General features: G+C 42.6%; 1 protein-coding gene across 1 annotated transcript; it reads left to right on the top strand.

Moving 5' to 3' along the window:
• Positions 1-248: 248 nt before the first annotated feature.
• On the top strand, positions 249-23772 carry LOC115155668 (dnaJ homolog subfamily C member 10). Its single transcript, XM_029702532.1, has 22 exons — positions 249-350; positions 755-1101; positions 6536-6704; positions 6855-6905; positions 6996-7078; positions 7273-7404; positions 7569-7740; positions 7883-7926; positions 8024-8155; positions 8346-8435; positions 8805-8915; positions 9022-9136; positions 9538-9665; positions 11369-11485; positions 13789-13890; positions 14106-14261; positions 14664-14797; positions 15014-15067; positions 15184-15331; positions 20756-20878; positions 21323-21439; positions 22753-23772. Exons 2-22 carry the CDS (start codon positions 868-870, stop codon positions 22762-22764), a joined length of 2424 nt encoding a protein of 807 aa, XP_029558392.1. The 5' UTR covers positions 249-350; positions 755-867; the 3' UTR covers positions 22765-23772.
• Positions 23773-27907: the final 4135 nt, after the last annotated feature.

Below are 27907 nucleotides of genomic sequence, written 5' to 3'. Positions count from 1 at the left end.
CCTATCAGGGTACAATGAGACATGCAGAGAGAGATGGAGAGAGAGAGAGAGATGGGGTGATTTTAAACCTAACCCTAACTTTAACCGTAACGTTAACCACACTACCAACCCTAACCTTAAATTAAGATAAAAAAGCAAATACATTTTTACGATATCGTTTTTATGGCTGTGGTAACCATTGGTGGTAACTAGTGACAACCGTTATGGGCAGGGGCTCTGTTTCCGGACGTGATTACGTCACTCAACCACCGTGAAGATTCTAGTTAGTTTAGCCAACTCAACGCTTACCACCCGGCGACTCCCGGACCCAAACCCGGATAAGAAGTGGGCCAACAATTCACTCGGTCAAGGTAACGTTAATTTGCAAGATTTCAGAGTATGTGCATTTAATAGATAAGAAAAGAAAAGATCTGATCTCAATGATGAGGTAGGTAGCTGCAATAACGTTAACTTAGCTAGCTAACGTTACTTGTTAGGCAGCTAGTGTGGGCTCTGTACTGATAGAGCTAGCTAGTCCAGCTAGCTTTACAGAACCGCTTTTAAAGAAGTAATTGATTTTATGATTATGATTTGGCGTTTCTGCAAAGAAACAATCTGATTTAAATAAGTGTTACATCTGTGTTCATAGCTAGTTGGCTAGCTTCATTTGTTTTAGCTTGCTAACTTGGCACATTTTGTCACCATGTAATCATGTCTCTAGTTGAGAACTTTCTGAAAAATCACTTTGGAATTATTTTGATATTTCACTCCATAGACAGACTGCAAAACATACTGGGGTTCCTTATCCTACCTGGCGTGAGGTGTGTGTGACACTAACAACTTCAGAGATTCAGCACTGAAACACTGTGTTTACTGAGACCTGTGGCAATGGAATCTCTACCACCAGCAAAATCACGACAAGCTTGTCAAGTTCAGAATCAGCAGATGCCTTGGAGCAGAATGTTACTGGGATCACTGATTGTCTTCAGTTGTCTGGTTGCTTCTGTGTCCTCTGATGAGGATTACTATAAGTTATTGAAGGTGTCCAGAGAAGCCACAACCAGAGAGATACGACAAGCCTTCAAAAAGCTAGCTCTGATCATGCACCCGGATAAAAACCCAGTGAGTAGCCTGCCCTATAGATATACACTACCGGTCAAAGGTTTTAGAACACCTACTCATTCAAGTGTTTTTCTTTATTTTTACTATTTTATATGTTGTATAATAACAGTGAAGACATCAAAACTAAGAAATAACACAAATGGAATCATGTAACAAAAAGTTAAACAAATCAAAATGTTTTAGATTCTTCAAAGTAGTCACCCTTTGTCTTTGACCGCTTTGCACACTCTTGGCATTCTCTCAACCAGCTTCACCTGGAATGCTTTTCCAACAGTCTTGAAGGAGTTCCCACATATGCTGAGCACTTGTTGGCTGCTTTTCCTTCACTCTGCGGTCCGACTCAACCCAAATTATCTCAATTTGGTTGAGGTCGGGGTGATTGTGGTGGCCATGTCGTCCGATGCAGCACTCATCACTCTCCTTTCTTGATCAAATAGCCCTTACACAGCATGGAGGTGTATTGGGTCATTGTCCTGTTGAAAAACAAATGGTAGTCCTACTAAGCCCAAACCAGATGGGATGGCTTATTGCTGCAGAATGCTGTGGTAGCCATGCTGGTTAAGTGTGCCTTGAATTCTAAATAAATCACTGACAGTGGCACCAGCAAAGCACCCCACACGATCACACCTCTTCCTCCATGGTTTACGGTGGGAAATACACGTGCGGAGATCATCCGTTCACCCACACCGCGCGGTTGGAACCAAAAATCTCCAATTTGGACTCCAGACCAAAGCACACATTTCCTACGGTGTAATGTCCATTGTTCGTGTTTCTTGGCTCAAGCAAGTCTCTTCTTCATACTGGTGTCCTTTTAGTAGTGGTTTCTTTGCAGCAATTTGACCATGAAGGCCTGATTCACACGGTCTCCTCTGAACAGTTAATGTTAAAATTAGAGGTTTACCGATTAAATCGGCATGGCCGATTTAATTGGGGCCGATTTCACGGTTTCATAACAATCGGTAATCGGCCTTTTTGGACGCCGATTACGTTGCAATCCACGAGGAGACTGCGTGGCAGGCTGACCACCTGTTATGCGAGTGTAGCGTCAAAAGGACCTTGTGGCTACAAGGAGCCAAGGTAAGTTGCTAGCTAGCATTAAACTTAACTTATAAAAAACAATCAATCTTCACATAATCACTAGTTAACTACACATGGTTGATGATATTACTAGGTTGACTAGCTTGTCCTGCGTTGCATATAATCAATGCCGTGCCTGTTAATTTATCGAATCACAGCCTACTTCAACTTTGCCAAACGAGTAAAGATTTAACAAAATTGCACAACCGTTGCACAAATGTACCTAACCGTAAACATCAATGCCTTTCTTAAAATCAATACACAGAAGTATATATTTTTTAGTTAACATTGCCTGCTAACAATTTCTTTTAACAGGGGAAATTGTTTCACTTCTCTTGCGTTCAGTGCAAGCAGAGTCAGGGTATATGCAACAGTTTGGGCCGCCTGGCTCGTTGCGAACTATGTGAAAACCATTTCTTCCTAACAAAGACCATAATTAATTTGCTAGAATTTTATGTAATTATGACAAACATTGAAGGTTGTGCAATGTAACAGCAATATTTAGACTTAGGGTTGCCACCCGTTCGATAAAATACGGAACAGTTCTGTATTTCACTGAAAGAATAAATGTTTTGTTTTCTAAATTATAGTTTCCGGATTTGACCATATTAATGACCAAAGGCTCGTATTTCTGTGTTTATTATAATTAAGTCTATGATTTCATAGAGCAGTCTGACTGAGCAGTGGTAGGCAGCAGCAGGCTCATAAGCATTCATTCAAACAGCACTACTGCATTTGCCAGCCGCTCTTAGCAATGCATGATATACAGCGCTGTTTATGACTTCAAGCCTATCAACTACCGAGCTTAGGCTGGCAATACTAAAGTGCCTATAACAACATCCAATAGTCAAAGGTATATGAGATACAAATGGTATAGAGAGAAATAGTCAACGTGTCATAATTCCTATAATAACTACAACCTAAATCTTCTTAACTGGGAATATTGAAGACCTGGGAATATTGAACCACCAGCTTTCATATGTTCTGAGCAAGGAACTTAAACGTTAGCTTTTTTACATGGCACATATTGCACTTTTACTTCTCCAACACTGTGTTTTTGCATTATTTAAACCAAATTGAACATGTTTCATTATTTATTTGAGAGTAAATAGATTTTAGTTAAAATGTGTTCATTCAGTATTGTTGTAATTGTCATTATTACAAATATATATTGTGGCAAATCTCTTCAAGCTTAGGAGCGTTTGTCACAAATTAAGTGGGAAACTGTCACCAAATCACAGCAGAATGAGAGTTATTTCGAACAGGACAGTACCTGTGTGTTTGTTTCTCCGTCCTGGTCCACCCAGGCAAGGTCAAGGATAGCAGGGTTCGGTACACGAATCGAGTTTTCGATAGGTCCAGGTCCAAACGCCAACAGGTAAGTCCAAACAGTTCAGCTCATACACGGTAAATCCAGCATATATATATATATATATATATACTTCTCAAAAAAATAAAGGGAACACTAAAATAACACATCCTAGATCTGAATGAATGAAATAATCTTATTAAATACTTTTTTCTTTACGTAGTTGAATGTGCTGACAACAAAATCACACAAAAATAATGAATGGAAATCCAATTTATCAACCCATGGAGGTCTGGATTTGGAGTCACACTCAAAATTAAAGTGGAAAACCACACTACAGGCTGATCCAACTTTGATGTAATGTCCTTAAAACAAGTCAAAATGAGTAGTGTGTGTGGCCTCCACGTGCCTGTATGACCTCCCTACAACGCCTGGGCATGCTCCTGATGAGGTGACGGATGGTCTTCTGAGGGATCTCCTCCCAGACCTGGACTAAAGCATCCGCCAACTCCTGGACAGTCTGTGGTGCAACGTGGCGTTGGTGGATGGCGCGAGACATGATGTCCCAGATGTGCTCAATTGGATTCAGGTCTGGGGAACGGGCGGGCCAGTCCATAGCATCAATGCCTTCCTCTTGCAGGAACTGCTGACACACTCCAGCCACATGAGGTCTAGCATTGTCTTGCATTAGGAGGAACCCAGGGCCAACCGCACCAGCATATGGTCTCACAAGGGGTCTGAGGATCTCATCTCGGTACCTAATGGCAGTCAGGCTACCTCTGGCGAGCACATGGAGGGCTGTGCGGCCCTCCCAAAGAAATGCCACCCTACACCATGACTGACCCACCGCCAAACCGGTCATGCTGGAGGATGTTGCAGGCAGCAGACTGTTCTCCACGGCGTCTCCAGACTCTGTCACGTCTGTCACATGTGCTCAGTATGAACCTGCTTTCATCTGTGAAGAGCACAGGGCGCCAGTGGCGAATTTGCCAATCTTGGTGTTCTCTGGCAAATGCCAAACGTCCTGCACGGTGTTGGGCTGTAAGCACAACCCCCACCTGTGGACGTCGGGCCCTCATACCACCCTCATGGAGTCTGTTTCTGACCATTTGAGCAGACACATGCACATTTGTGGCCTGCTGGAGGTCATTTTGCAGGGCTCTGGCAGTGCTTCTCCTGCTCCTCCTTGCACAAAGGCGGAGGTAGCGGTCCTGCTGCTGGGTTGTTGCCCTCCTACGGCCTCCTCCACGTCTCCTGATGTACTGGCCTGTCTCCTGGTAGCGCCTCCATGTTCTGGACACTACGCTGACAGACACAGCAAACCTTCTTGCCACAGCTCGCATTGATGTGCCATCCTGGATGAGCTGCACTACCTGAGCCACTTGTGTGGGTTGTAGACTCCGTCTCATGCTACCACTAGAGTGAAAGCACCGCCAGCATTCAAAAGTGACCAAAACATCAGCCAGGAAGCATAGGAACTGAGAAGTGGTCTGTGGTCCCCACCTGCAGAACCACTTCTTTATTGGGGGTGTCTTGCTAATTGCCTATAATTTCCACCTGTTGTCTATTCCATTTGCACAACAGCATGTGAAATTTATTGTCAATCAGTGTTGCTTCCTAAGTGGACAGTTTGATTTCACAGAAGTGTGATTGACTTGGAGTTACATTGTGTTAAGTGTTCCCTTTATATTTTTGAGCTGTGTGTGTGTGTGTGTGTGTGTGTGTGTGTGTGTGTGTGTGTGTGTGTGTATATATACATACATACATACATACATACATACATACATACATACATACATACATACATACATACATACATACATACATTTCTCTATGGTTCACAGATCCTTCCAGCTCTTTCTCTCTCTTCCTGGTTTGTCTTGACCCCTTATCTGTGGATCGGCCCCACCTTCTGAGGGTTCCCCTTGCTTCTGGGAATTGTAGTTTTGGGAGTCGGCCGTTTTGTGATCTGTAGTTCTGATCGGGGTGGCCATTTTAGTGATAGGGCAGATCCCATTTATTAGTTCTGTTCTCACATATCTGCCATTTATCACTCGACCCCCTTCTTTGCCACATATATATGCCGATTTCATCGGTATCTGCTTTTTTTGGTCCTCCAATAATAGGTATCTGCATTGAAAAATCATCGGTCGACCTCATGTTGAGATGTATCTGTTACTTGAACTCTGAAGTATTTATTTGGGCTGCAATCTTGGGTGCAGTTAATTGCAGATTTCTGAGGCTGGTAACTCCTAATGGACGTATCCTCTGCAGCAGAGGTAACTCTGGGTTTTCCTTTCCTGTGGCGATCCTCATGAGAGCCAGTTTCCTCCTAGCGCTTGATGGTTTTTGCGACTGCACTTGAAGAAACTTTCAAAGTTCTTGAAATTTTCCAGATTGACTGACCTTCATGTCTTAAAGTAAAGATGGACTGTCGTTTCTCTTTGCTTATTTGAGCTGTTCTTGCCATAATATGGACTTGGTCTTTTACCAAATAGAGCTTACTTCCTGATACCAACCCTGCCTTGTCAAAACACAACTGATTGGCTCAAATGCATTAAGAAGGAAAGAAATTCCACAAATTAACTGTTTAACAAGGCACACCTGTTTAATTGAATTGCATCCCAGGTGACTACCTCCATGATGCTGGTTGAGAGAATGCCAAGAGTGTGCAAAGCTGTCATCAAGGCAAAGGGTGGTTACTTTGAAGAATTGTTTTACACTTTTTTGGGGTTATTTCATAGTTTTGATGTCTTCACTATAATTCTACAATGTAGAAAATAGTAAAATTAAGAAAAACCCTTGAATGAGTAGGTGTGTCCAAACCTTTTGACTGTGTGTGTTATAACATGTTAAAATGTAACTTTTCTCATAGGCTATAACATATCACAACATACTGGTGATTTCCTAGTCTGGTCCCAGTTCTGTTTTTGCTGTTTTTCTTAATTCTATGGTCATTGTCACAACAAAACAGCACAACCACGTCTGGTAGCAGACTAGGTATTTTCCACAAAGTCCAGTACTTGATTTGTTGCTCTCATTGTCCAGCATGATGAAACTGCCCACGACAAGTTCCTGAAGGTAACCCGAGCCTATGAAGTTTTGAAGGATGACGATCTGAGGAAGAAGTATGACAAGTATGGAGAGAAGGGTCTGCAGGACGAGCAGCAGGGAGGAGGACGATATGAGAGCTGGAACTACTATAGAAATGAATTTGGTAAATCGTTTTTTTAGGGTAGTCTAAGAATGTGAAATGTAAACATTGACAAGAAATATGAAGGGGATTGATAAGCCACTGCTAACATGCAACAATTTCAGTCATTTCCTCAGGATGTTGATGTGACTTGTCATCGTACTCTTTCTGCAGGTATCTACGATGATGACCTAGAGATTGTCACTTTAGATAGGGGAGACTTCGGTAAGTGATGTCACACTATTCTGAACCTTCAGAGCCATCTTTTCTTGTTGGGGTATGTTTGTTGTTATGATACTGGCTCTACTACCATAGATGCAGCAGTGAACTCTGGGGAACTCTGGTTTGTCAACTTCTACTTCCCTCGTTGTCATCACTGTCACGAGCTGGCTCCCACGGTAATACTTTCCTCACTCACTGTAAACGTGCATTCTGCAATATTTACTGCTATTCATTGGTTGTTTCATATACTTCATTAAAATGTCCATTGAACAGTGGTAGATATTGCAGATGGTACCTTTTTTTTAAGTCGTCTTCATTTATCTTTTGATAATTGTTATCTATGTTACTCTGTGTGTGTGTGTGTCCGCAGTGGAGGGAGTTTGCTAAGGAGATGGATGGAGTGATCAGGATAGGAGCAGTGAACTGCGGAGACAACAACAGACTGTGTCGCAGCAACGGCATCAACAGCTACCCCAGCCTCTACATTTACAAAGCTGGAATGGTAGGAGAAACGTCTCAGCTGTCTTTTAGGATAGCTCTGTCATGCATCACGTAGCCTTGTTTTAGCACATCATTCAATCTGTTTTAAACGGGCTACGTATCACTCACTGATCACGGCGTTAGGAACAACCCTCTAAAACGCATCCCTTTCTGTCGTCCCAATAGAATCCAGAGAAATACTTTGGAGATAGGGCCAAGAAGAGTTTGACTAAGTTTGGCATGCAGTTTGTGAAGAGCAGAGTTACAGAGCTGTGGCAAGGCAATGTCTTCACCGAGATTGAGGCAGCATTTTCATCTGGAGTTGGATGGCTGATCACCTTCTGTGCTGACTCAGGAGGTAAGACAGGCTGTTAAGGGTTATGTTGAGATGCTTTGTCATGTTTACAAATAGACTTTTAGTCAGAATTAGTGAAACCAATATGGTATGAATTGTATTTTCTATACAGTTAAAATATGATCTGTGTTTGATCTCTTCATAGACTGTCTAGAGTCACAGACGAGGCAAAAATTAGCAGGAATGTTGGTAAGTCCTCATTGATCCCATGCTGTATGTTTACCTTCCCATGAGCATACATTGTTATTGTGACTGAAATATGTCTCTTCTCTTGTGTCCTCTTCAGGAAGGTCTAGTGAACGTGGGCTGGATGGACTGCTCAACACAGGCTGAGTTGTGTGACAGCTTTGAGGTGACCACCAGCACCACAGCCTTCTTCCCCCCTGGCAGTTCACTGAAGAACAAGGGCAGCGTGCTGGTAAGAGAGGCCCAAAGGATAACATGAAATGTATTTGTAAGTGAGAAGGAGAAACCCAGGATGGGTTTAGGAAGAAGCCTCACCATACATGGCTAAGAGAACACTTTTATGTTTTATTGACATGAGATGATAGAATCGTGACTGTTCTGAAAGCCCAGTTTTACAACAAACATTGGTTTCATCACAACAGTTCCTGCAGAGTTTGGATACCAGAGAGATCTATGGAGAGGTGATGCAGCATCTGCCTGACCTAGAGCCTCTTACTAAGGAAACCTTCCAGGTACAGTAATAATAACCCAATAATCAAATCTAACGTACAGTAAAAATCTGTATTGCCATCTCGTACAACCATATGTTTATTGTGCCTCATGGGGGGTTATGTCGTAGTGCAGCGTCCTCTGTGCTGTCCAATCTGTGAGAGGCAGACTCAGTTGTCACAGTTGGAGGCCGGCTCGAATGTTGTGGATGTTCTTTCCTCTTCCTAGTAATAATATACCTACCTACTAAAAATAACCACATATAGTTGACATGAAATAATCTGTTGTCTGACATGATTTCAGTTGAGGAAAACACCTTTAGTGGTGATGCTGAAATATTTAGGAAAAATACAGTTATTCTGTCCTATTCTATTCTCCATCGGTCTCTGTAGAGTAAACTGGCCCATCATCGGTGGCTGGTCAGTTTTTCTTTCGGACAGAAGACCATGGCATCTCATGAGTATAAGAAGCTCAAGGCTCTTCTGAAGGCAGCCAACATACTGGTAAGGTCTGAAATCCACAATGAATATCGCTCTGATTCACTGTTCATTCACGTCACTGATTCAGTCTGGATGTTTAATACTGCCAGTACTCTGTGCTTTTTCTCAGGTGGGAAAGGTGGACTGCCTTACTGACTCAGAACTATGCGCCTCCTTCTACATTCAAAAGCCCTGCATCGCTGTCTTCAAAGGCCTTGGGATTCATGACTTTGAGATACACCATGGTAAGTCAACGTCTTATTCGAACTCAATCGATTTTGGTATTTTATCTCTGTATTTCACTTGGCATTCCTTTTCACTGGTTGTTGTATACATATGCACATTTTGTATATCTACTCGGGGGGGGCTCCCGAGTGGCGCAGTGGTCTAAGACACTGCATCTCAGTGGTACCTGGTTCGAATCCAGGCTGCATCACATCCGGCCACAATTGGCCCAGCGTCGTCCGGGTTTGGCCGGGGTAGGCTGTCATTACAAATAAGAATTTGTTCGTAACTGACTTTCCTAGTTAAATAAAGGTTCAATAAAATGTATTTTGTTATTCTTGTTTTGTTTTTCATGAGAGCTTGAGTGAGTAATATTTCCAATATATTTCTTATAAATGGGAAACTGTTTCTGTTCTCGCAGGGAAGGATGTGCTGTATAACATCATAGCGTTTGCTAAGGAGAGTGTCAGCGCCCATGTCACCACTCTGAGACCAGAGAACTTCCCCAGTGATGGAAAGGAGCCCTGGCTAGTTGACTTCTTTGCTCCTGTAAGTACCAGCCTAATGTTAGTGACTAATACTCTACTTGCTTATCGATGTTCACAGTTGACTACGGGTTGACTACGGGTTGACTACGCGTTTGTCACATGCGCCGAATACAACAGGTGTAGACCTTACAGTGAAATGCTTGCTTACTTACAAGCCCTTAACCAACAATGAAAAAATAAGTATTAAGTAAAAAATATAAAAGTAACAAATAATTAAAAAGCAACAGTAAAATAACAATAGCGAGGCTATATACGGGGGTGCCGTTACAGAGTCGATGTGCAGGGGCAGTTAGTCAAGGTAATTGAGGTAATATGTACATGTAGGTAGAGTTAAAGTGACTTTGCATAGATTATAAACAGAGAGTAGCAGCAGCGTTAAAGAGGGTCTGGGTAGCCCTTTGATTAGCTGTTCAGGAGTCTTATGGCTTGGGGGTAGAAGCTGCTACGAAGCCTTTTTGACCTAGACGTGGCACTCCGGTACCGCTTGCCGTGCGGTAGCAGAGAGAACAGTCTATGACTCGGGTGGCTGGAGTCTTTCACAATTTTTTGGCCCTTTCTCTGATACCACCTGATATAGAGGTCCTGGATGGCAGGAAGCTTGGCCCCAGTGACGTACTGGGCCGTACGCACTACCCTCTGTAGTGCTTTGCGGTCGGAGGCCGAGCAGTTAACCTACCAGGCAGTGATGCAACCAGTCAGGATGCTCTCGATGGTGCAGCTGTAGAACCTTTTGAGGATCTGAGGACCCATGCCAAATCTTTTCAGTCTCCTGAGGGGAATAGATTTTGTCGTGCCCTCTTCACGACTGTCTTGGTGTGCTTGGACCATGTTAGTTTGTTGGTGATGTGGACATCAAGGAACTGGAAGCTCTCAACCTGCTTCACTACAGCGCCATCGATGAGAATGGGGGCATGCTCTGTCCTCTTTTTCCTGTAGCCCACAATCATCTCCTTTGTCTTGATCATGTTGAGGGAGAGGATGTTGTCCTGGCACCACACGGCCAGGTCTCTGACTTCCTCCCTATAGGCTCTCGTCATTGTCGGTGATCAGGCCTACCACTGTTGTGTCATCGGCAAACTTGATGATGGTGTTTGAGTCGTGCCTGGCCATGCAGTCATGAATGAACAGAGAGTACAAGAGGGGACTACAGGAGCACTCACCCCTGAGTGGCCCCCGTGTTGAGTATCAGCGTGACGGATGTGTTGTTCCTTACCACCTGGGGGCGGCCCGTCAGGAAGTCCAGGATCCAGTTGCAGAGGGAGGTGGTCAGTCCCAGGGTCCTTAGCTTATTGATGAGCTTTGAGGGCACTATGGTGTTGAACGCTGAGCTCTAGTCAATGAATAGAATTCTCACATAGGTGTTCCTTTTGTCCTGGTGGGAAAGGGCAGTGTGGAGTACAATAGAGATTGCATCATCTGTGGCTCTGTTGGGGTGGTATGCAAATTGGAGTGGGTCTGGGATAATGGTTTTGATGTGAGCCATGACCAGCCTTTCAAAGCACTTCATGGCTACAGATGTGAGTGCTACGGGTCGGTAGTCATAAGGTAGGTGTGACTATTAAAATAATAATCTGTTGGTGACTAACATTAATCCCTGAAAGTAAACAGACATTATTGTTGTGTAAAGTGGACTAGATCCTGTTGAGTTGGCTGAGACATTGGGTGCGGTCCATGAACAAATACTAATATACTGTTTCCTTGTAGTGGTGTCCGCCCTGTCGTGCTCTCCTCCCTGAGCTGAGGAAAGCCTCGATCCAGCTGTTTGGTCAGATGAAGTTTGGAACGCTGGACTGCACCGTGCACGAGAGACTCTGCAGCATGGTGAGTGTCGGGAGAACATGCCAAACGTAAACCCAAAACCCCTAGATGTGCTATTCTTCTATGTATTCCACAATATCTGCCTAGATGTATTGAGGGAGCCTGGTTGCCAGTCTGTTTAGCTAGCATTCCACTTCTTGTATTCCATGTCGTGTGCATATGATGCGGTGTAATATGAGTGGAATGTTAGCTAAGAAGACTGCCAACTAGGCTAGTATTGAGGAGCCAGCCATGCAAGACAGTTTAACTATGTCCCCAAATCATGGCCCTACTGTATGACATAATTTCTCACTATAATGAAGGTATTTATGATTGAAGTAAATAATATGCGTTTCATCCAATGGACTTAGTATGACTATTTATTCCGGTAGCATTGCTTTCCTCTGGGCTGTATGGCATAGTAGAGCTGTCATTTCTCTGGCTGTATGGCATACAGGCATAGTAGAGCTGTCATTTCTCTGGCTGTATGGCATACAGGCATAGTAGAGCTGTCATTTCTCTGGGCTGTATGGCATACAGGCATAGTAGAGCTGTCATTTCTCTGGGCTGTATGGCATACAGGCATAGTAGAGCTGTCATTTCTCTGGCTGTATGGCATACAGGCATAGTAGAGCTGTCATTTCTCTGGCTGTATGGCATACAGGCATAGTAGAGCTGTCATTTCTCTGGGCTGTATGGCATAGTAGAGCTGTCATTTCTCTGGGCTGTATGGCATAGTAGAGCTGTCATTTCTCTGGGCTGTATGGCATACAGGCATAGTAGAGCTGTCATTTCTCTGGCTGTATGGCATACAGGCATAGTAGAGCTGTCATTTCTCTGGCTGTATGGCATACAGGCATAGTAGAGCTGTCATTCCTCTGGGCTGTATGGCATACAGGCATAGTAGAGCTGTCATTTCTCTGGCTGTATGGCATACAGGCATAGTAGAGCTGTCATTTCTCTGGCTGTATGGCATACAGGCATAGTAGAGCTGTCATTTCTCTGGCTGTATGGCATACAGGCATAGTAGAGCTGTCATTTCTCTGGCTGTATGGCATACAGGCATAGTAGAGCTGTCATTCCTCTGGGCTGTATGGCATACAGGCATAGTAGAGCTGTCATTTCTCTGGCTGTATGGCATACAGGCATAGTAGAGCTGTCATTCCTCTGGGCTGTTTGGCATACAGGCATAGTAGAGCTGTCATTCCTCTGGGCTGTTTGGCATACAGGCATAGTAGAGCTGTCATTTCTCTGGCTGTATGGCATACAGGCATAGTAGAGCTGTCATTCCTCTGATCTGTATGGCATACAGGCATAGTAGAGCTGTCATTTCTCTGGCTGTATGGCATACAGGCATAGTAGAGCTGTCATTCCTCTGGGCTGTTTGGCATACAGGCATAGTAGAGCTGTCATTCCTCTGGTCTGTATGGCATACAGGCATAGTAGAGCTGTCATTCCTCTGGTCTGTATGGCATACAGGCATAGTAGAGCTGTCATTCCTCTGGTCTGTATGGCATACAGGCATAGTAGAGCTGTCATTCCTCTGGTCTGTATGGCATACAGGCATAGTAGAGCTGTCATTCCTCTGGTCTGTATGGCATACAGGCATAGTAGAGCCGTCATTCCTCTGGGCTGTATGGCATACAGGCATAGTAGAGCCGTCATTCCTCTGGCTGTGTTGTAGCAAGGCTAGGTGTAGGGCTATCATTCCTCTGGCTGTGTTGTAGCAAGGCTAGGTGTAGGGCTATCATTCCTCTGGCTGTGTTGTAGCAAGGCTAGGTGTAGGGCTATCATTCCTCTGGCTGTGTTGTATCAAGGCTAGGTGTAGGGCCATCATTCCTCTGGCTGTGTTGTAGCAAGGCTAGGTGTAGGGCCATCATTCCTCTGGCTGTGTTGTAGCAAGGCTAGGTGTAGGGCTATCATTCCTCTGGCTGTGTTGTAGCAAGGCTAGGTGTAGGGCTATCATTCCTCTGGCTGTGTTGTAGCAAGGCTAGGTGTAGGGCTATCATTCCTCTGGCTGTGGCGTAGAGCCATACTAGGGCCATCATTCCAGCCCTGTCACCTGTGATTGTGTGTTGAGCTCAGTATCCACTTTTCCTGGCCAAAATAAAGATGTTCTATTTTATATCCTGATCACATCCCTGAGTATGAACCAAATGAAATGTGTTTGTGGTTTTGATGGATAACTGAAAGTGGCAGTGGCTACCACAGTTATGTAACGTACTGTATGTCCTATGTGGCTGTTTTCAGTCCACGCCTACGCAACCACTGTGATATTTAATCAAAAGTAGTACTAGCTACCAGTAATGTTGTGTTTGTGTTTTCAGTATAATATCCATGCTTACCCGACCACGGTCATCTTTAACAAGTCCTCCATCCATGAGTATGAGGGACATCACTCTGCTGACGGAATCCTGGAGTTCATACAGGTGAGAAGCTTACCATTGGCCTAGTTCACAGTATCGGGCCAGTCCTTATAGTGCCACAAAGGTTTAAAACTAAGAGACTCAACATAGTTACTTCCTGTACCTTGTGGAGGAAATGTAGCACTCTCCCATTGCCAATAGTCTGAATTGTCTGTTACTGTTACTGTTATACAGTACATCCCTACTGTAGTGACTCTTCTTTCTCCCCACTCTTCCAGGACTTGGTTGACCCCACTGTGGTGACCATGGACCCAGACAGCTTTGCAGAGCTGGTGAAGAGGAGAAAACACAGCGAGACCTGGATGGTGGACTTCTATGCCCCGTGGTGTGGGCCCTGTCAGGCCCTGCTGCCTGAGTGGAGGAGGATGGCACGGGTAGGTAGTGGATTGTAGGGTGGTAGGCTATAGGCTGTATAGAATACCTACTAGGTAATAGGCAGTAGGATGGTAGACTTCTTTGCCCTCTGGTGTGGGCCCTGCCCGGCCCTGCTGCCGGAGTGGAGGAGGATGGCACAGGTAGGGCAGTAGGTACAGCAACAGAGCTAACACTGACGTGTTCTCTGGATATGGGGGGCTTGAATCTAGCATAGATGGAGAGAGATGCATGATATCTATCAAGATAAAATATTAGCATTATCTCATTTTATTCTAGGGTGGGTGGGTGTAATCAACAAATCCAACTTAATGCATTTGTCAAGAAGATTTTCTAAATGTTAATCCACTCTAGCGAAAATTAGTTTTCTCCCTGGTTTTCTGTCTGCTGATGTCTCTTCTCAGGCGGTAAATGGTATGATAAAGGTGGGGACGATAGACTGTCAGAAACACCACTCCTTTTGCCAAGGAGAGGGTGTCAGAGCCTACCCTGAGATACGCCTCTACCCTCAGAACGCCAACCGACGAGACGTATACCAGTATGTACCGTACTGTTCTTTCAGTCTTACTATAGTTACTGTTTACGTGTTCTACAGGTTACACTAAGTTTACATGTTGTAAAGTGTACATATGGCTTACATTTTGTAAAGTTTACAGTAAGTTATGTTGTAAAATGTACACTAAATTATATTGTAACGTTTACATTATGTTGTAAAGTCTGTAAATAAGAGTGCTGTTTTTATTTCTTTCACCAGGAGTTACAACGGCTGGCACAGAGATGCTCACTCTCTCAAAGTCTGGGCTGTGGGGTAAGTTCTCGCCTGTGTTTCTGTCCTAGCCTTTTAACAGTCACCATTATTGGAACATTTGTATCTGATTTGTAGTCAACAGAAAGGAATTCATATATTGTCCGTCTGTGTCTTAGTACTCTCCCAAGAGCATCAGTGGATCTGACTCCAGATGACTTCAGGAACAAGGTAATAGGAGGGACGGATCACTGGGTGGTGGACTTCTATGCTCCGTGGTGTGGACCATGCCAGCACTTTGCCCCAGAGTTCGAGGTCCTCGCTCGGGTAAGATATCTTCTCCACTCCTCCATGTTTCTTGACCCGTTTTCATAAAGCATCAGAGTAGGAGCGCTGATCTAGGATCAGGCACCCCCTGTCCATGTAGGCTAATCTTATTTATTATGATATAAATGGCTCAACTGATCTACTCTGAGACACTTCCTGAATATGGCCCCTATTCATGGTTATAATATGAATACATTGTTATTTTCATGCTAGAGCGACGTTATTGTACTTTATACAACGGGTGGATCTAATCCTGAATGCTGATTGGTTAAAACCGCATTCCAGCCTCTGTCTATTCCACAAGTTACCACTGGCTGAATCTATGAAGTTAAAATGCCTATTTACCTTGTTCCATCTGACTGCGCAATCCACTGTCTCGTCAACCCATCCAGGCAATTTATAAACTTGATCTCCGCTATAAAAAGCATCTAGACATTCTCACATTTCTTTTAGACTAACATTTAGTTTTCAACAGCGGAGAGCATATTTTCTATGCCTGGCAAAATGGCGCCTCATCAACTCATTGTTATGGATGTCTAAACAAATGCTGCTACTGTTGTTATTCGGGCTGCACTGTTTGAAGTGACTAAGTTAACTGTAGTTGACTAGCAAGCAAGGGATAAGAATATTTGCCAGCCAGTATGGCAATGGAACATTTAGAACAAACGTCCATAGAGACAGATCAAAAAGACTGAACAACTGGGTTGTGTCTCTGGCAACCGAACGGATAGAACGAACGACCAGCCGCATCGGGTAGCAAACCTAGATTTGTGTCGGGATATATCTTGTGGTAATAGTAGGAATACATTTATGAAAATATGTTACGGTAAATCGTTATTTCAATATGTTGATAACCCGTTGTATAAAAGTGATAATGCCCTCGTAGCCTTTGTTTAGAGGATATATTGGCACGGTTTGCTGGCCCTCGACGAGCCGTGCCAATATATATCCTCCAAACACCGGCTTCGAGGGCATTATCACCTCGCCACACATGTGCTGCACTTTGATCACTAGGCTGGTAACAGTATCACAGTAACAATGGAGGGCCTTGTGTGTCTCTGCTCTGAATAATGTAATGGTTCTGAAGTGTCTGAGCCACTGGGCAGCCATCTCTTTGTCTGTGCCCAAATGGCACCCTATTTACTATTATAAAATTCATTGTTTGATTGGTTGAGTTTGATGTGATTGTGTTCGCTTTAGTTGACCAGCAAGCAAAGCCTTTGCCAAATTAGAACGTTAGTCAGCCTGCACTTTTGTCTAGCAACCTACAGCTGGGCCTTATGACCAAAATATCATATCACGTTATAAAAATGTTAAAGACGATTTGTCGGTATTTTGTGTTTTTTAATAATAAAAGTTCTGAATTTGCTTTATGAGTAGTGTGTGACCCAAGGGTGGCAACACATACATTCTTAGTGATTTCAATAGGTCTTTCTCCATTCTGATTGTATTATACTGTTCAATTCAACACAAAATAATTTTTTGCATTTTCATCAGCTTTCTGCACAAATTTTTGATAATTTTGACACTGTTTCCTAGGGGACCCTATAATCTTAGGCTACATTTAATGTTTTTTCTAAGCAACAGTTGAAGTCGGAAGTTTACATACGCTTTAGCCAAGTACATTAAACTCAGTTTTTCACAATTCCTGACATTTAATCCCAGTAAATCATCCCTGTTTTAGGTCAGTTAGGATCACGACTTTATTTTAAGAATGCGAAATGTCAGAATAATAGTAGAGAGAGTGATTTATTTCAGCTTTTATTTCTTTCATCACATTCCCAGTGGGTCAGAAGTTTACATACACTGAATTAGTATTTGGTAGCATTGCCTTTAAATTGTATAACTTGGGTCAAACATTTCAGGTAGCCTTCCACAAGCTTCCCACAATAAGTTGGATGAATTTTGGCCCATTCCTCCTGACAGAGCTGGTGTAACTGAGTCAGGTTTGTAGGCCTCCTTGCTCACACAAGCTTTTTCAGTTCTACCCACAAATTTTCTATTGGATTGAGGTCAGGGCTTTGTGACGGCCACTCCAATACCTTGACTTTGTTGTCCTTAAGCCATTTTGCCACAACTTTGGAAGTATGCTTGGGGTCATTGTCCATTTGGAAGACCCATTTGCGACCAAGCTTTAACTCCTGACTGATGTCTGGAGATGTTGCTTCATTATATCCACATCATTTTCCCTTCCTCATGATGCCATCGATTTTGTGAAGTGCACCAGTCCCTCCTGCAGCAAAGCACCCCCACAACATGATGCTGCCACCCCCGTGCTTCACGGTTGGGATGGTGTTCTTCGGGCTTGCAAGTCTCCCCCTTTTTCCTCCAAACATAATGATGGTCATTATGGCCAAACAGTTCTATTTTTGTTTCATCAGACCAGAGGACATTTCTCCAAAAAGTACGATCTTTGTCCCCATGTGCAGTTGCAAACCGGAGTCTGGCTTTTTTATGGCGGTTTTGGAGCAGTGGCTTCTTCCTTGCTGAACGGCCTTTCAGGTTATGTCGATATAGGACTCGTTTTACTGTGGATATAGATACTTTTGTACCTGTTTCCTCCAGCATCTTCACAAGGTCTTTTGCTGCTGTTCTGGGATTGAGTTGCACTTTTCGCACCAAAGTACGCTCTTTAGGAGACAGAACTCGCCTCCTTCCTGAGCGGTATGACGGCTGCATGTTCCCATGGTGTTTATACTTGCGTACTATTGTTTGTACAAGTGAAATCGGTACCTTGAGGCATTTGGAAATTGCATTTGGAAAGGATGAACCAGACTTGTGGAGGTCACCAATTTTTTTTTTTTTTTTCTGAAGTCTTGGCTGATTTATTTAGATTTTCCCATGATGTCAAGCAAAGAGGCACTGAGTTTGAAGGTAGGCCTTGAAATACATCCACAGTTACACCTCCAAATGACTCTAATTATGTCAATTAGCCTGTCAGAAGCTTCTAAAGCCATGACATAATTTTCTGGAATTTTTCAAGCTGTTTAAAGGCACAGTCAACTTAGTGTATGTAAACTTCTGACCCACTGGAATTGTGATACAGTGAAATAATTTGTCTGTAAATAATTGTTGGGAAAATTACTTGTGTCATGCACAAAGTAGATATCCTAACCGACTTGCCAAAACTATAGGTTGTTAACAAGACATTTGTTGAGTGGTTGAAAAACAAGTTTTAATGACTCCAACCTAACTGTATGTAAACTTCCGACTTCAACTGTACTTCATGTAGCTAACATAATAGTGCGTTACATTTTTCCTCGTTGATTTAGAAGATACTGTTGCACAAACAATATACTGATTTAGGTGGTATTATCCCTCATTAAAATGCAAATCAATTTATAAAATTGTTGACATGTGTTTTTCTGGATTTTTTTGTTATTCTGTCTCTCACTGTTCAAATAAATCTACCATTAAAATTATAGACTGATCATTTCTTTGTCAGTGGGCAAACGTACAAAATCAGCAGGGGATCAAATACTTTTTTCCCTCACTGTATGTAAGAATGCTGTTCATTGACTATAGCTCAGCATTCAACACCATAGTACCCTCCAAGCTCATCATTAAGCTCGAGGCCCTGGGTCTGAACCCCGCCCTGTGCAACTGGGTCCTAGACTTCCTTACGGCAGCCCCCAGGTGGTGAAGGTAGGAAACAATACCTCCACTTCGCTGATCCTCAACACTGGGGCCCCACAAGGGTGTGTTCTCAGCCCCCTCCTGGCCTCCCTGTTCACCCATGACTGCGTGGCCTGCACGCCTCCAACTCAATCATCAAGTTTGCAGACGACACAACAGTACAGCAGAAACCCCCCCTATCCACATAGATGGGGCCGCAGTGTAGAAGGTGGAAAGCTTCAAGTTCCTCGGCGTACACATCACTGACAAACTGAAATGGTCCACCCACACAGACAGTGTGGTGAAGAAGGCGCAACAGTGCCTCTTCAACCTCAGGAGGCTGTAGAAATTTGTCTTGGCACCTAAAACCCTCACAAACTTGAGAGCATTTTGTCAGGCCGAATCACCGCCTGGTACGGCAACTGCACTGCCCACAACCGCAAGGCTCTCCAGAGGCTGGTGCTGTCTGCACAATGCGCCACCGGGGGCAAACTACCTGCCCTCCAGGATACCTGCAGCACCCGATATCACAGGAAGGCCAACGAGATCATCAAGGACAACAACCACCCGAGCCACAGCCTGTTCACCCCGCTATCATCCAGAAGGCGAGGTCAATAAAGGTGCATCAAAGCTGGCCACAAGAGACTGAAAAACAACTTCTATCTCAAGGCTATCAGACTGTTAAATAGCATCACTAGCACATTAGAGGCTGCTGCCCTATATACATAGACTTGAAGTCACTGGCTACTTTTAATAATGGAACACTAGTCACTTTAATAATGTTTACATATTTTGCATTACTCATCTCATATGTATATATTCTATTCTACTGTATCTTAGTCTATGCCGCTGTGACATTGCTCATCCAAGTATTTCTATGTTCTTAATTCCATTCCTTTATTTAGATTTGTGTGTATTGTTGTGAAATTGTTAGATATTACTGCACTGTTGTAGCTAGAAACACAAGCACTTCGCTACACCTGCAATAACATCTGCTAAACACGTGTATGTGACCAATAAAATTTGATTTGAACATTGTTGCATGTCCTACATTGACCGTGCAGACTGAACGCCAGTTTCCCGTGGTGGTTGAAGAACAACAAAGGTGCTCCTTGAGTCACGGGTTGGGGCTAGGTCTGTGTGGAAAGTGCATGGCGAGAGAGAGCGGAGAGAGAAATGACTCAAGTAGTGAAGTCAACTATAAAAATGAACTTTAAACACGGCGTATCCCATTTAACAAACTAAACATTCAAATACCGTTATAGAAGGTAAAGTAAAAATCCAAACCGGTCCGTGTATCAATACCGGTATATCATCAAATTTGGTATACCGTCCAGCCCTATAGCAACCTCAGAAATGGAACTAACGACTGGCTTTTGTCCAGACTATAACCTCTCGTGAAAGGATTCAATAAAATCAAATTTACTCATTTAAAATAACTTTTTACTGAAAACATGACGTTCATCTTTGTGTAATATGTTGGGAACCGTTTCATAAAATAGACACGGCACTGGATCCAGTGATTTATCATGAATAATACTCCGCTTCGCAGCTAAGAACAGCCCTTAGTTGTGCGCTATTCAGTAGTGCATTACTTTTGACCAGAGCCCTATGGATAATGTAGTGGTTCTAAAGTGTTGATTCACTGGGCGGCCATGTCTTTGGTTGCTTCCCGAATGGCACCCTATTCACTATGTAGTGCACTGCTTTTGACCAGAGTGCTATGGGTCTCCCTATGGGCCCTGGTCAAAAGGAGTGCGCTACATAGGGAAAAGGGTGCTTTTTCTGATGCAATCTTTCTTTTTCTAGATGGTGAAAGGGAGTGTGAGGGCAGGGAAAGTAGACTGTCAGGCCCACTACCAGACCTGTCAGTCAGCTGGCATCACAGCCTATCCCAGCGTCCGATTCTACCCACACCTGGGCACTAAGAAGGTAAGAGACTGCTGATTGGTAACTTTTTTTAATGGGTTAGTTATTTATCCAGGTAAGTTTTTTTAGAAGACAACACATTATCTTTCATATTAACGACCTGACAAAGAGGGGGCAATGAGAGTTTGTTTTCATCATAGCAGCTTATCGTTATCTTACTTATTCCTGTCCTTGTTAGAGGACAAGCTACAAGTTGTAAGTTAAATACATTTCAATACTATGTATCAGAAGTTCCAGTAGTTAGATATTCTTATTGAAACTTGTTTAACTGTATATTTGATTTTGTATTTTTCTTTGAGGATCTCTTGCCTACAGTTGTTTACCATTTAAATTATTAGAGAGATTGAGTCAGTCCCCCAGAGCACTGTGCCTTAACTAGTCCCTCCATCCATCCCTTTACCACTCCATGTCCATCCATCCTTCCACCTTTCATCCCTCTGTCCCCAGCGCGACCAGGGAGGGGAGCACGTCAACAGCCGGGATGCTAATAACATCGCAGACGTCCTCCGCCAGAGGCTCCAGCAGTTATCTCCATGGTTACAGGGCAAGTCGGACAACTTCAAGGTAAGCTTCTTACTCAATTCAGCAACTCTGCAATCACCGTTTTGCTTTTTAATCTTAGTAGCTATCGCTTACCTTTTGTAGTCAAGCGGAAATATATTATTTTCTGGCACAGACTTTTAGGTGTGTTTTGGGCTTTGGCTTACCTAATTCAGGCAAGATGACTGCTAACAGTTTTTATTTCAATATAGTATTATTATTATTATTATTTAAAAAATTAGGCCCATCCACCACTTCCACGCCCCTCTTCGGAGGACAAAAATAAATGTTTTTATTCTTTCTTTTTTGTTACGCATTCAGAGCCCTTTACTTTTCCCACATTTTATGTTACAGCCTTATTGTAAAATTGATTAAATCGTTTTTTCCCCCTCGTCAATTTACACACAATACCCCATAATGACAAAGCTAAAACAGGTTTTTACCAAAATAAAAAAGTATTCAGACCCTTTACCCACTATTGCTCATCTTGGCCGGGCGGCCAGCTCTAGGAAGAGTCTTGGTGGTTCCACACTTTTTCCATTTAAGAATGATGGAGACCACTGTTCTTGGAGACCTTCAATGCTGCAAAACATTTTTGGTACCCTTCCCCAGATCTGTTCCTTGACACAAACCTGTTTCGGAGCTCTTGCTCTGACATGCACTGTCAACTGTGGGACCTTATATAGACAGGCGTGTGCCTTTTCAAATCATGTCCAATCAATTTAATTTACCACAGATGGACTCCAAGTTGTAGAAACATCTCAAGGATGATCAATGGAAACAGGATGGACCTGAGCTCAATTTCTAGTCTCATAGCAAAGGGTCTGAATACTTATGTAAATAAGGTATTTCTAAAAACCTGTTTTCCCTTTGTCGTTATGGGGCATTGTGTGTAGATTGATGAGAAGAAAAAACCATATTTCATTCATTTTAGAATAAGGCTGTAACGTAACAACATTTGGAGAAAGTGAAGGGTTCTGAATACTTTCCGAGTGCACTCTACATTCTACACACATTTGACATATGTGGCTTTTAATTTTTTTTACAGTAGTTACATAGCAAGAATAAAGTATTTTGATATACGTTACATCGAGATAGTACTTACACATTATACATGTTTTCACTCAACTATTATAGAACATTAACTTTTAAACCCACCCCTCAGCTACTCTGTCCATCCCACCTGTCTCCATAAACAGCTCTCTTATGATTTCCATGTGCCATATCTTTCTCAACTGCTAATAGGTAGTTGAAGTGACTTTGGATTGTGTTGTCTCAGTGTATCAAACCACAATCACATTCTCTCTCTCTTTTTGTTTTTCTCTCTCTTTCTGCAGGATGAATTGTGAGTTCAAGGGGGTCGATTCCACTGAGATGGTTTTCCTTATGGTAACATAAAGGATGGTCAAACACACACACACACACACACACACACACACTTAACAAACAAAAAGACTCTGAGAAGAGATTTGTTTCTGCAAGGAGGATTACTGCCAAGGAAAGAAGACGTTATTGAAAGGTTACCTCAGTATTGTCGTACTGTCAAAACAAACCTGTTTCTCAACTGATTCAACGATAAGGGAAGACTCTGACTCGCTGTCTTAGGTTTTACTAGTTCTATAGATGGAGTGTGTCCATATGGTAGGTGTCGACCTGCCTGATATCTGAATGTACTGTCTGATGTAGGTTGGGGACAAGATATTTTATGCCTATATTTATGATACAAAATGGCAGTTTATCAGTTGATAATGGGCCTGCCAATGTCAATGCTTCGTGTTGATTCAACTTGAACCATTTGAGTGTAGCGAACAGTGTTTTATTCATTCCGTGAAGTGACCACACTGTACTGGCTGTGTTGGTTGTATTATTATGATGATACCAATCTATTTATCTGCTGATAGTAGCCTAAGGGTTCAGTATGCAACCTCTGTATACAGTAAAACACAAACAAGCACACTTTAGAAAAGACATCCTGTACACTGAAAACAATTAACAGGACATATATTACCAATTCACTCCACATCATTCATGAATATGTTACTGTTTGCCATCACTGAAATGTGAATGGAAATTGTTTGATTAGTTGTGGGATGATGCAGTCTTGCAAAAGTTCTGTCATAGCAGAAATGTGGGAAATCTAGCACGGTTTTATATAATGTCTTTGTAATCTGGTATTTTCAACTCAAAATACAATACTATCTTTGGATGATGTTTGATAGTAACTTATGTGGGAACTTGTAGTCTTAAATTGAAAAACTACAATGCTGAATAGTGTCCCTTTTTAAGACACTCCAAAGGGGTATCCTTCTTTTCCTTTCAAGTTGTTTTGCACGGACTCTTGTATTAAGTAAATATCATGTTTTTAAAAAAAAAAAAATATATATATATATATATATATATATATATATATATATATATATATATATATATATATATACATACATACATATACATATACAGTGCATTTGGGAAGTATTCAGACCCCTTTTTCCAAATTTTGTTGTTACAGCCTTATTCTAAAATTGATTAAATAATTGTTTTCCCCCTCATCAATCTACACAAAATACCACATAATGACAGCAAAAACACGTTTTTAGAAATATCACATTTACATAAGTATTCAGACCCTTTGCTCAGTACTTTGTTGAAGCAACTTTGGCAGCGTTTACAACCTTTTCTTCTTGGGTATGACGCTACAAGTTTGGCACACCTGTATTTGGGGAGTTTCTTGCATTCTTCTCTGCAGATCCTCTCAAGCTCTGTCAGGTTGGATGGGGAGCATCGCTGCACAGCTATTTTCAGGTCTCTCCAGAGATGTTCGATCGGGTTAAAGTCGGGGCTCTGGCTGGACCACTCAAGGACATTCAGAGACTTGTCCCTAAGCCACTCCTGCATTGTCTTGGCCATGTGCTTAGGGTCGTTGTCCTGCTGGAAGGTGAACCTTCTCCCCAGTCTGAGGTCCTGAGCACTCTGGAGCAGGTTTTCATCAAGGAGCTCTCTGTACTTTGCTTCATTCATCTTTCCCTCGATCCTGACTAGTCTCCCAGTCCCTGCTGCTAAAAACATCTCCACAGCATGATTCTGCCACCACCATGCTTCACTGTAGGGATGGTGCCAAGTTTCCTCCAGACGCTTGGCATTCAGGCCAAAGAGTTCGATCTTGGTTTCATCAGACCAGAGAATCTTGTTTCTCATGGTCTGAGAGTCTTTTAGGTGCCTTTTGGCAAACTCCCAAGTGAGCTGTCGTGCCTATTATTGAGGAGTGGCTTCTGTCTGGCCACTCTACCATAAATAACTGATTGATGGAATGCTGCAGAGATGGTTGTCCTTCTGTTAAGTTCTCCCATCTTCACAGAGGGACTCTGGAGCTCTGTCAGAGTGACCATCAGGTTCTTGGTCACCTCCCTGACCAAGGCCCTTCCCCTCCGATTGCTTAGTTTGGCCGGGCTGCCAGCTCTAGGAAGAGTCTTGGTGGTTCCAAACTTCATCCATTTTAAGAATGATGAGGCCACCGTGTTCTTGGGGACCTTCAATGCTGCAGAAATGTTTTGGTACCCTTCCCCAGATCTGTGCGTCGGCACAAGCTTGTCTCAGAGCTCTACGGACAATTCCTTCGACCTCATGTCTTGGTTTTTGCTCTGACATGCACTGTCAACTGTGGGACCTTTTTATATAGACAGGTGTGTGCCTTTCCAAATCATGTCCAATCAATTGAATTTACCACAGGTGGACTCCAATCAAGTTGTAGAAACATCTCAAGGATGATCAATGTAAACAGGATGCACCTGAGCTCAATTTCGAGTCTCATAACAAATGGTCTGAATACTTATTTACATAAGGTATTTCTGTTTTTTATTTTTAATACATTTGCAAAAATGTCAACCTGTTTTTGATTTGTCATTATGGGGTATTGTGTGTAGATCTATGAAGAAAAAAATGTATTTAATCTGTTTTTAGAATAATGCTGTAATGTAACAAAATGCTGAAAAGGGGAGGGGGTCTGAATACTTTCCAAATGCACTGCATATTTAAATGCCATTTAACTTTATCAGTTCCAAAAGTATCCACTAGATGGCAACAGAACAATGTATTGGTCTTCTCATGCTTAGCTCAGATTACATTTTATTTTATTTGTCACTTGCACCGAATACAACCTGTGTAGACTTTACCGTGAAATGCTTAGTTATGAGCCCTTTCCAAACAATGCAGAGTTAAAATGTAAGAAAAACTTGCTTAATAAAAAAAAGATGTCTAATAAAAATGTTCTACAGTTGCTGAATGTCTTTTGCTAATTCCATCTCTGATTCAGAGGGGTTGAGTTAAATGCCCAAGCCACGTTTCAGTTGAATGCATTGTTGTACAACTGACTAGGTATCCCCTTTCCCTTTCAATGCAATTACTGGGATAATTAGGAATATCTTCTTATTTATGCCAGCAATCTTTTGCTTATTGTAAGAGGATTCTGCAAGCTGTGGTTGGTACAAAGTTTGAGAATACATTTGTACTTTGGGATACACATGTTCTGTATGTTGTCTATTTGAGCTATTTCAAAAATAGGATCCCAACTATTTTAAGCTGACTGTACTTCTGTGTAAGTCAAAGTACTAGCTACAAAATGTGGAATTCATCCATAATGTCTTTGAGCAGTTTATTCTAGCCATGTTTTGACTGAGTTGGTTTTGAAACAAGAAGTTGGTATTTCCAGGTTCAGAGGGCACATGGGCTGAGTTTAGACAGGCAGCCCAATTATCTTTTTTCAGTAATTGGTCTTTTGACCAATCAGATCGGCTCTGAAAATGATCTTCTGTGGAGTTATATATATATATCTAAATACACCCAGTTTCCCTTCTAGGGGAGATTACTTTGTGCTTAAATTATAGACTGTTATTGTATCACTTTTGATAGAAGAGAAGCCAGAATTACAGTACAATGTTACCAGTGTCATGTCCGTTCACGTTTGCGTTACACACTCCATGGTCCTGTTGCTTCCAGGAGATCTTCTTCTCCCACCCTCTCTCTATTCTTCTCTCTATTCCTCTTGGATGACAAATTAAGGTGACCTGTCATCTGTGCAGTGTTATCAAATCTCTGCTAACAAAAGGTTGCCTGCTCCCAGAACCCTGACTGTCTGTGCTCCATCTACAGTCTTCTCTCTGCCAGACAGTGGTGAGAAAGTGCCTGAAAGAATAACTGACCTCCAGTATTTCACACGCTAAGGAACTGCTGACAAGAAAAACTGTCCTCCTGGGTCTCCTTTCCCTTCTTCATTTCCTGTGACACCGTAGGGTAGGCTTTCATGAACATCATGGGCCCTTATCAGAAACATATGTCCTAAAACCTTCAACACTCAAATATAATATGATTGAAATTGTAGTTTTACTGTAGGGGGATGCACAAATCAATGGCTAATGTACATGGTGGTATTGTTTCAGGTGTGCCTTTGTTAGTACACAATACATTAAGCAAAATCACCCAAAAGTTACACTGATTAGTGTTAACAGAAATCCCATGCAGCCTTATTTACATGTTGGAACACTGGAACATGAGATGTAATCTACACCTCCATTAGGAACACTGGAACATGAGATGTAATCTACACCTCCATTAGGAACACTGGAACATGAGATGTAATCTACACCTCCATTAGGAACACTGGAACATGAGATGTAATCTACACCTCCATTAGGAACACTGGAACATGAGATGTAATCTACACCTCCATTAGGAACACTGGAACATGAGATGTAATCTACACCTCCATTAGGAACACTGGAACATGAGATGTAATCTACACCTCCATTAGGAACACTGGAACATGAGATGTAATTTACACCTCCATTAGGATGATAGAAATCCTCATTATATCCTTGAATGATGTTCTATTATGTAATTATTACTATACAGCCTACACTTTCTCCTTCTGAACTTCTAATGCAAGTGGGGCAGGTGTGGCTTTCTGACAATGATCGCAAGAACAACAGCTGACCGATTTGAGGGCTCCAATGCATCACCCCAAAACATCTGCTGTCGCTTGTTAACGCTTGATCTGATTGAATCTAGGCCTAACAGTGCATTTCCACATAACACCATCCGGGTGACGAAACAACGGAGTCCCATTCATTTTCAATGGAGTGAAGTGGGCGGGGATCGTTGGGCGATGTGAGCATGACATGTGAACAGGGCAGGACCAAAGTTGGGGAAAGCTGAACCTTATGCAAATACTCTGCGATATTGTGATGCTATTGACCAATTGAAGCTCACTACAGCTTCCAGCCCCTATTGATACCTAGCACTACCTACATTGCTTGCTAGCACCCACATGAGGGTGAAGCTACCATAGCTATCCAAATGATCGTGTTATGCGGAAATCCCCTCTTAGGGCACTATTCAATCTATACATCTGAAGATCCGCTTTATAGTGTGATTGACAATTAGAAGCTATGTTCCCGTGGTTAACACTGCATTAACACTGAATGCTGCATAGGTCAGCTC

Source organism: Salmo trutta, chromosome 20 (assembly GCF_901001165.1).
Source record: "Salmo trutta chromosome 20, fSalTru1.1, whole genome shotgun sequence".
NCBI classification, from domain to species: Eukaryota; Metazoa; Chordata; class Actinopteri; order Salmoniformes; family Salmonidae; genus Salmo; species Salmo trutta.
This window is presented reverse-complemented; position numbering and strand designations above follow the sequence as displayed.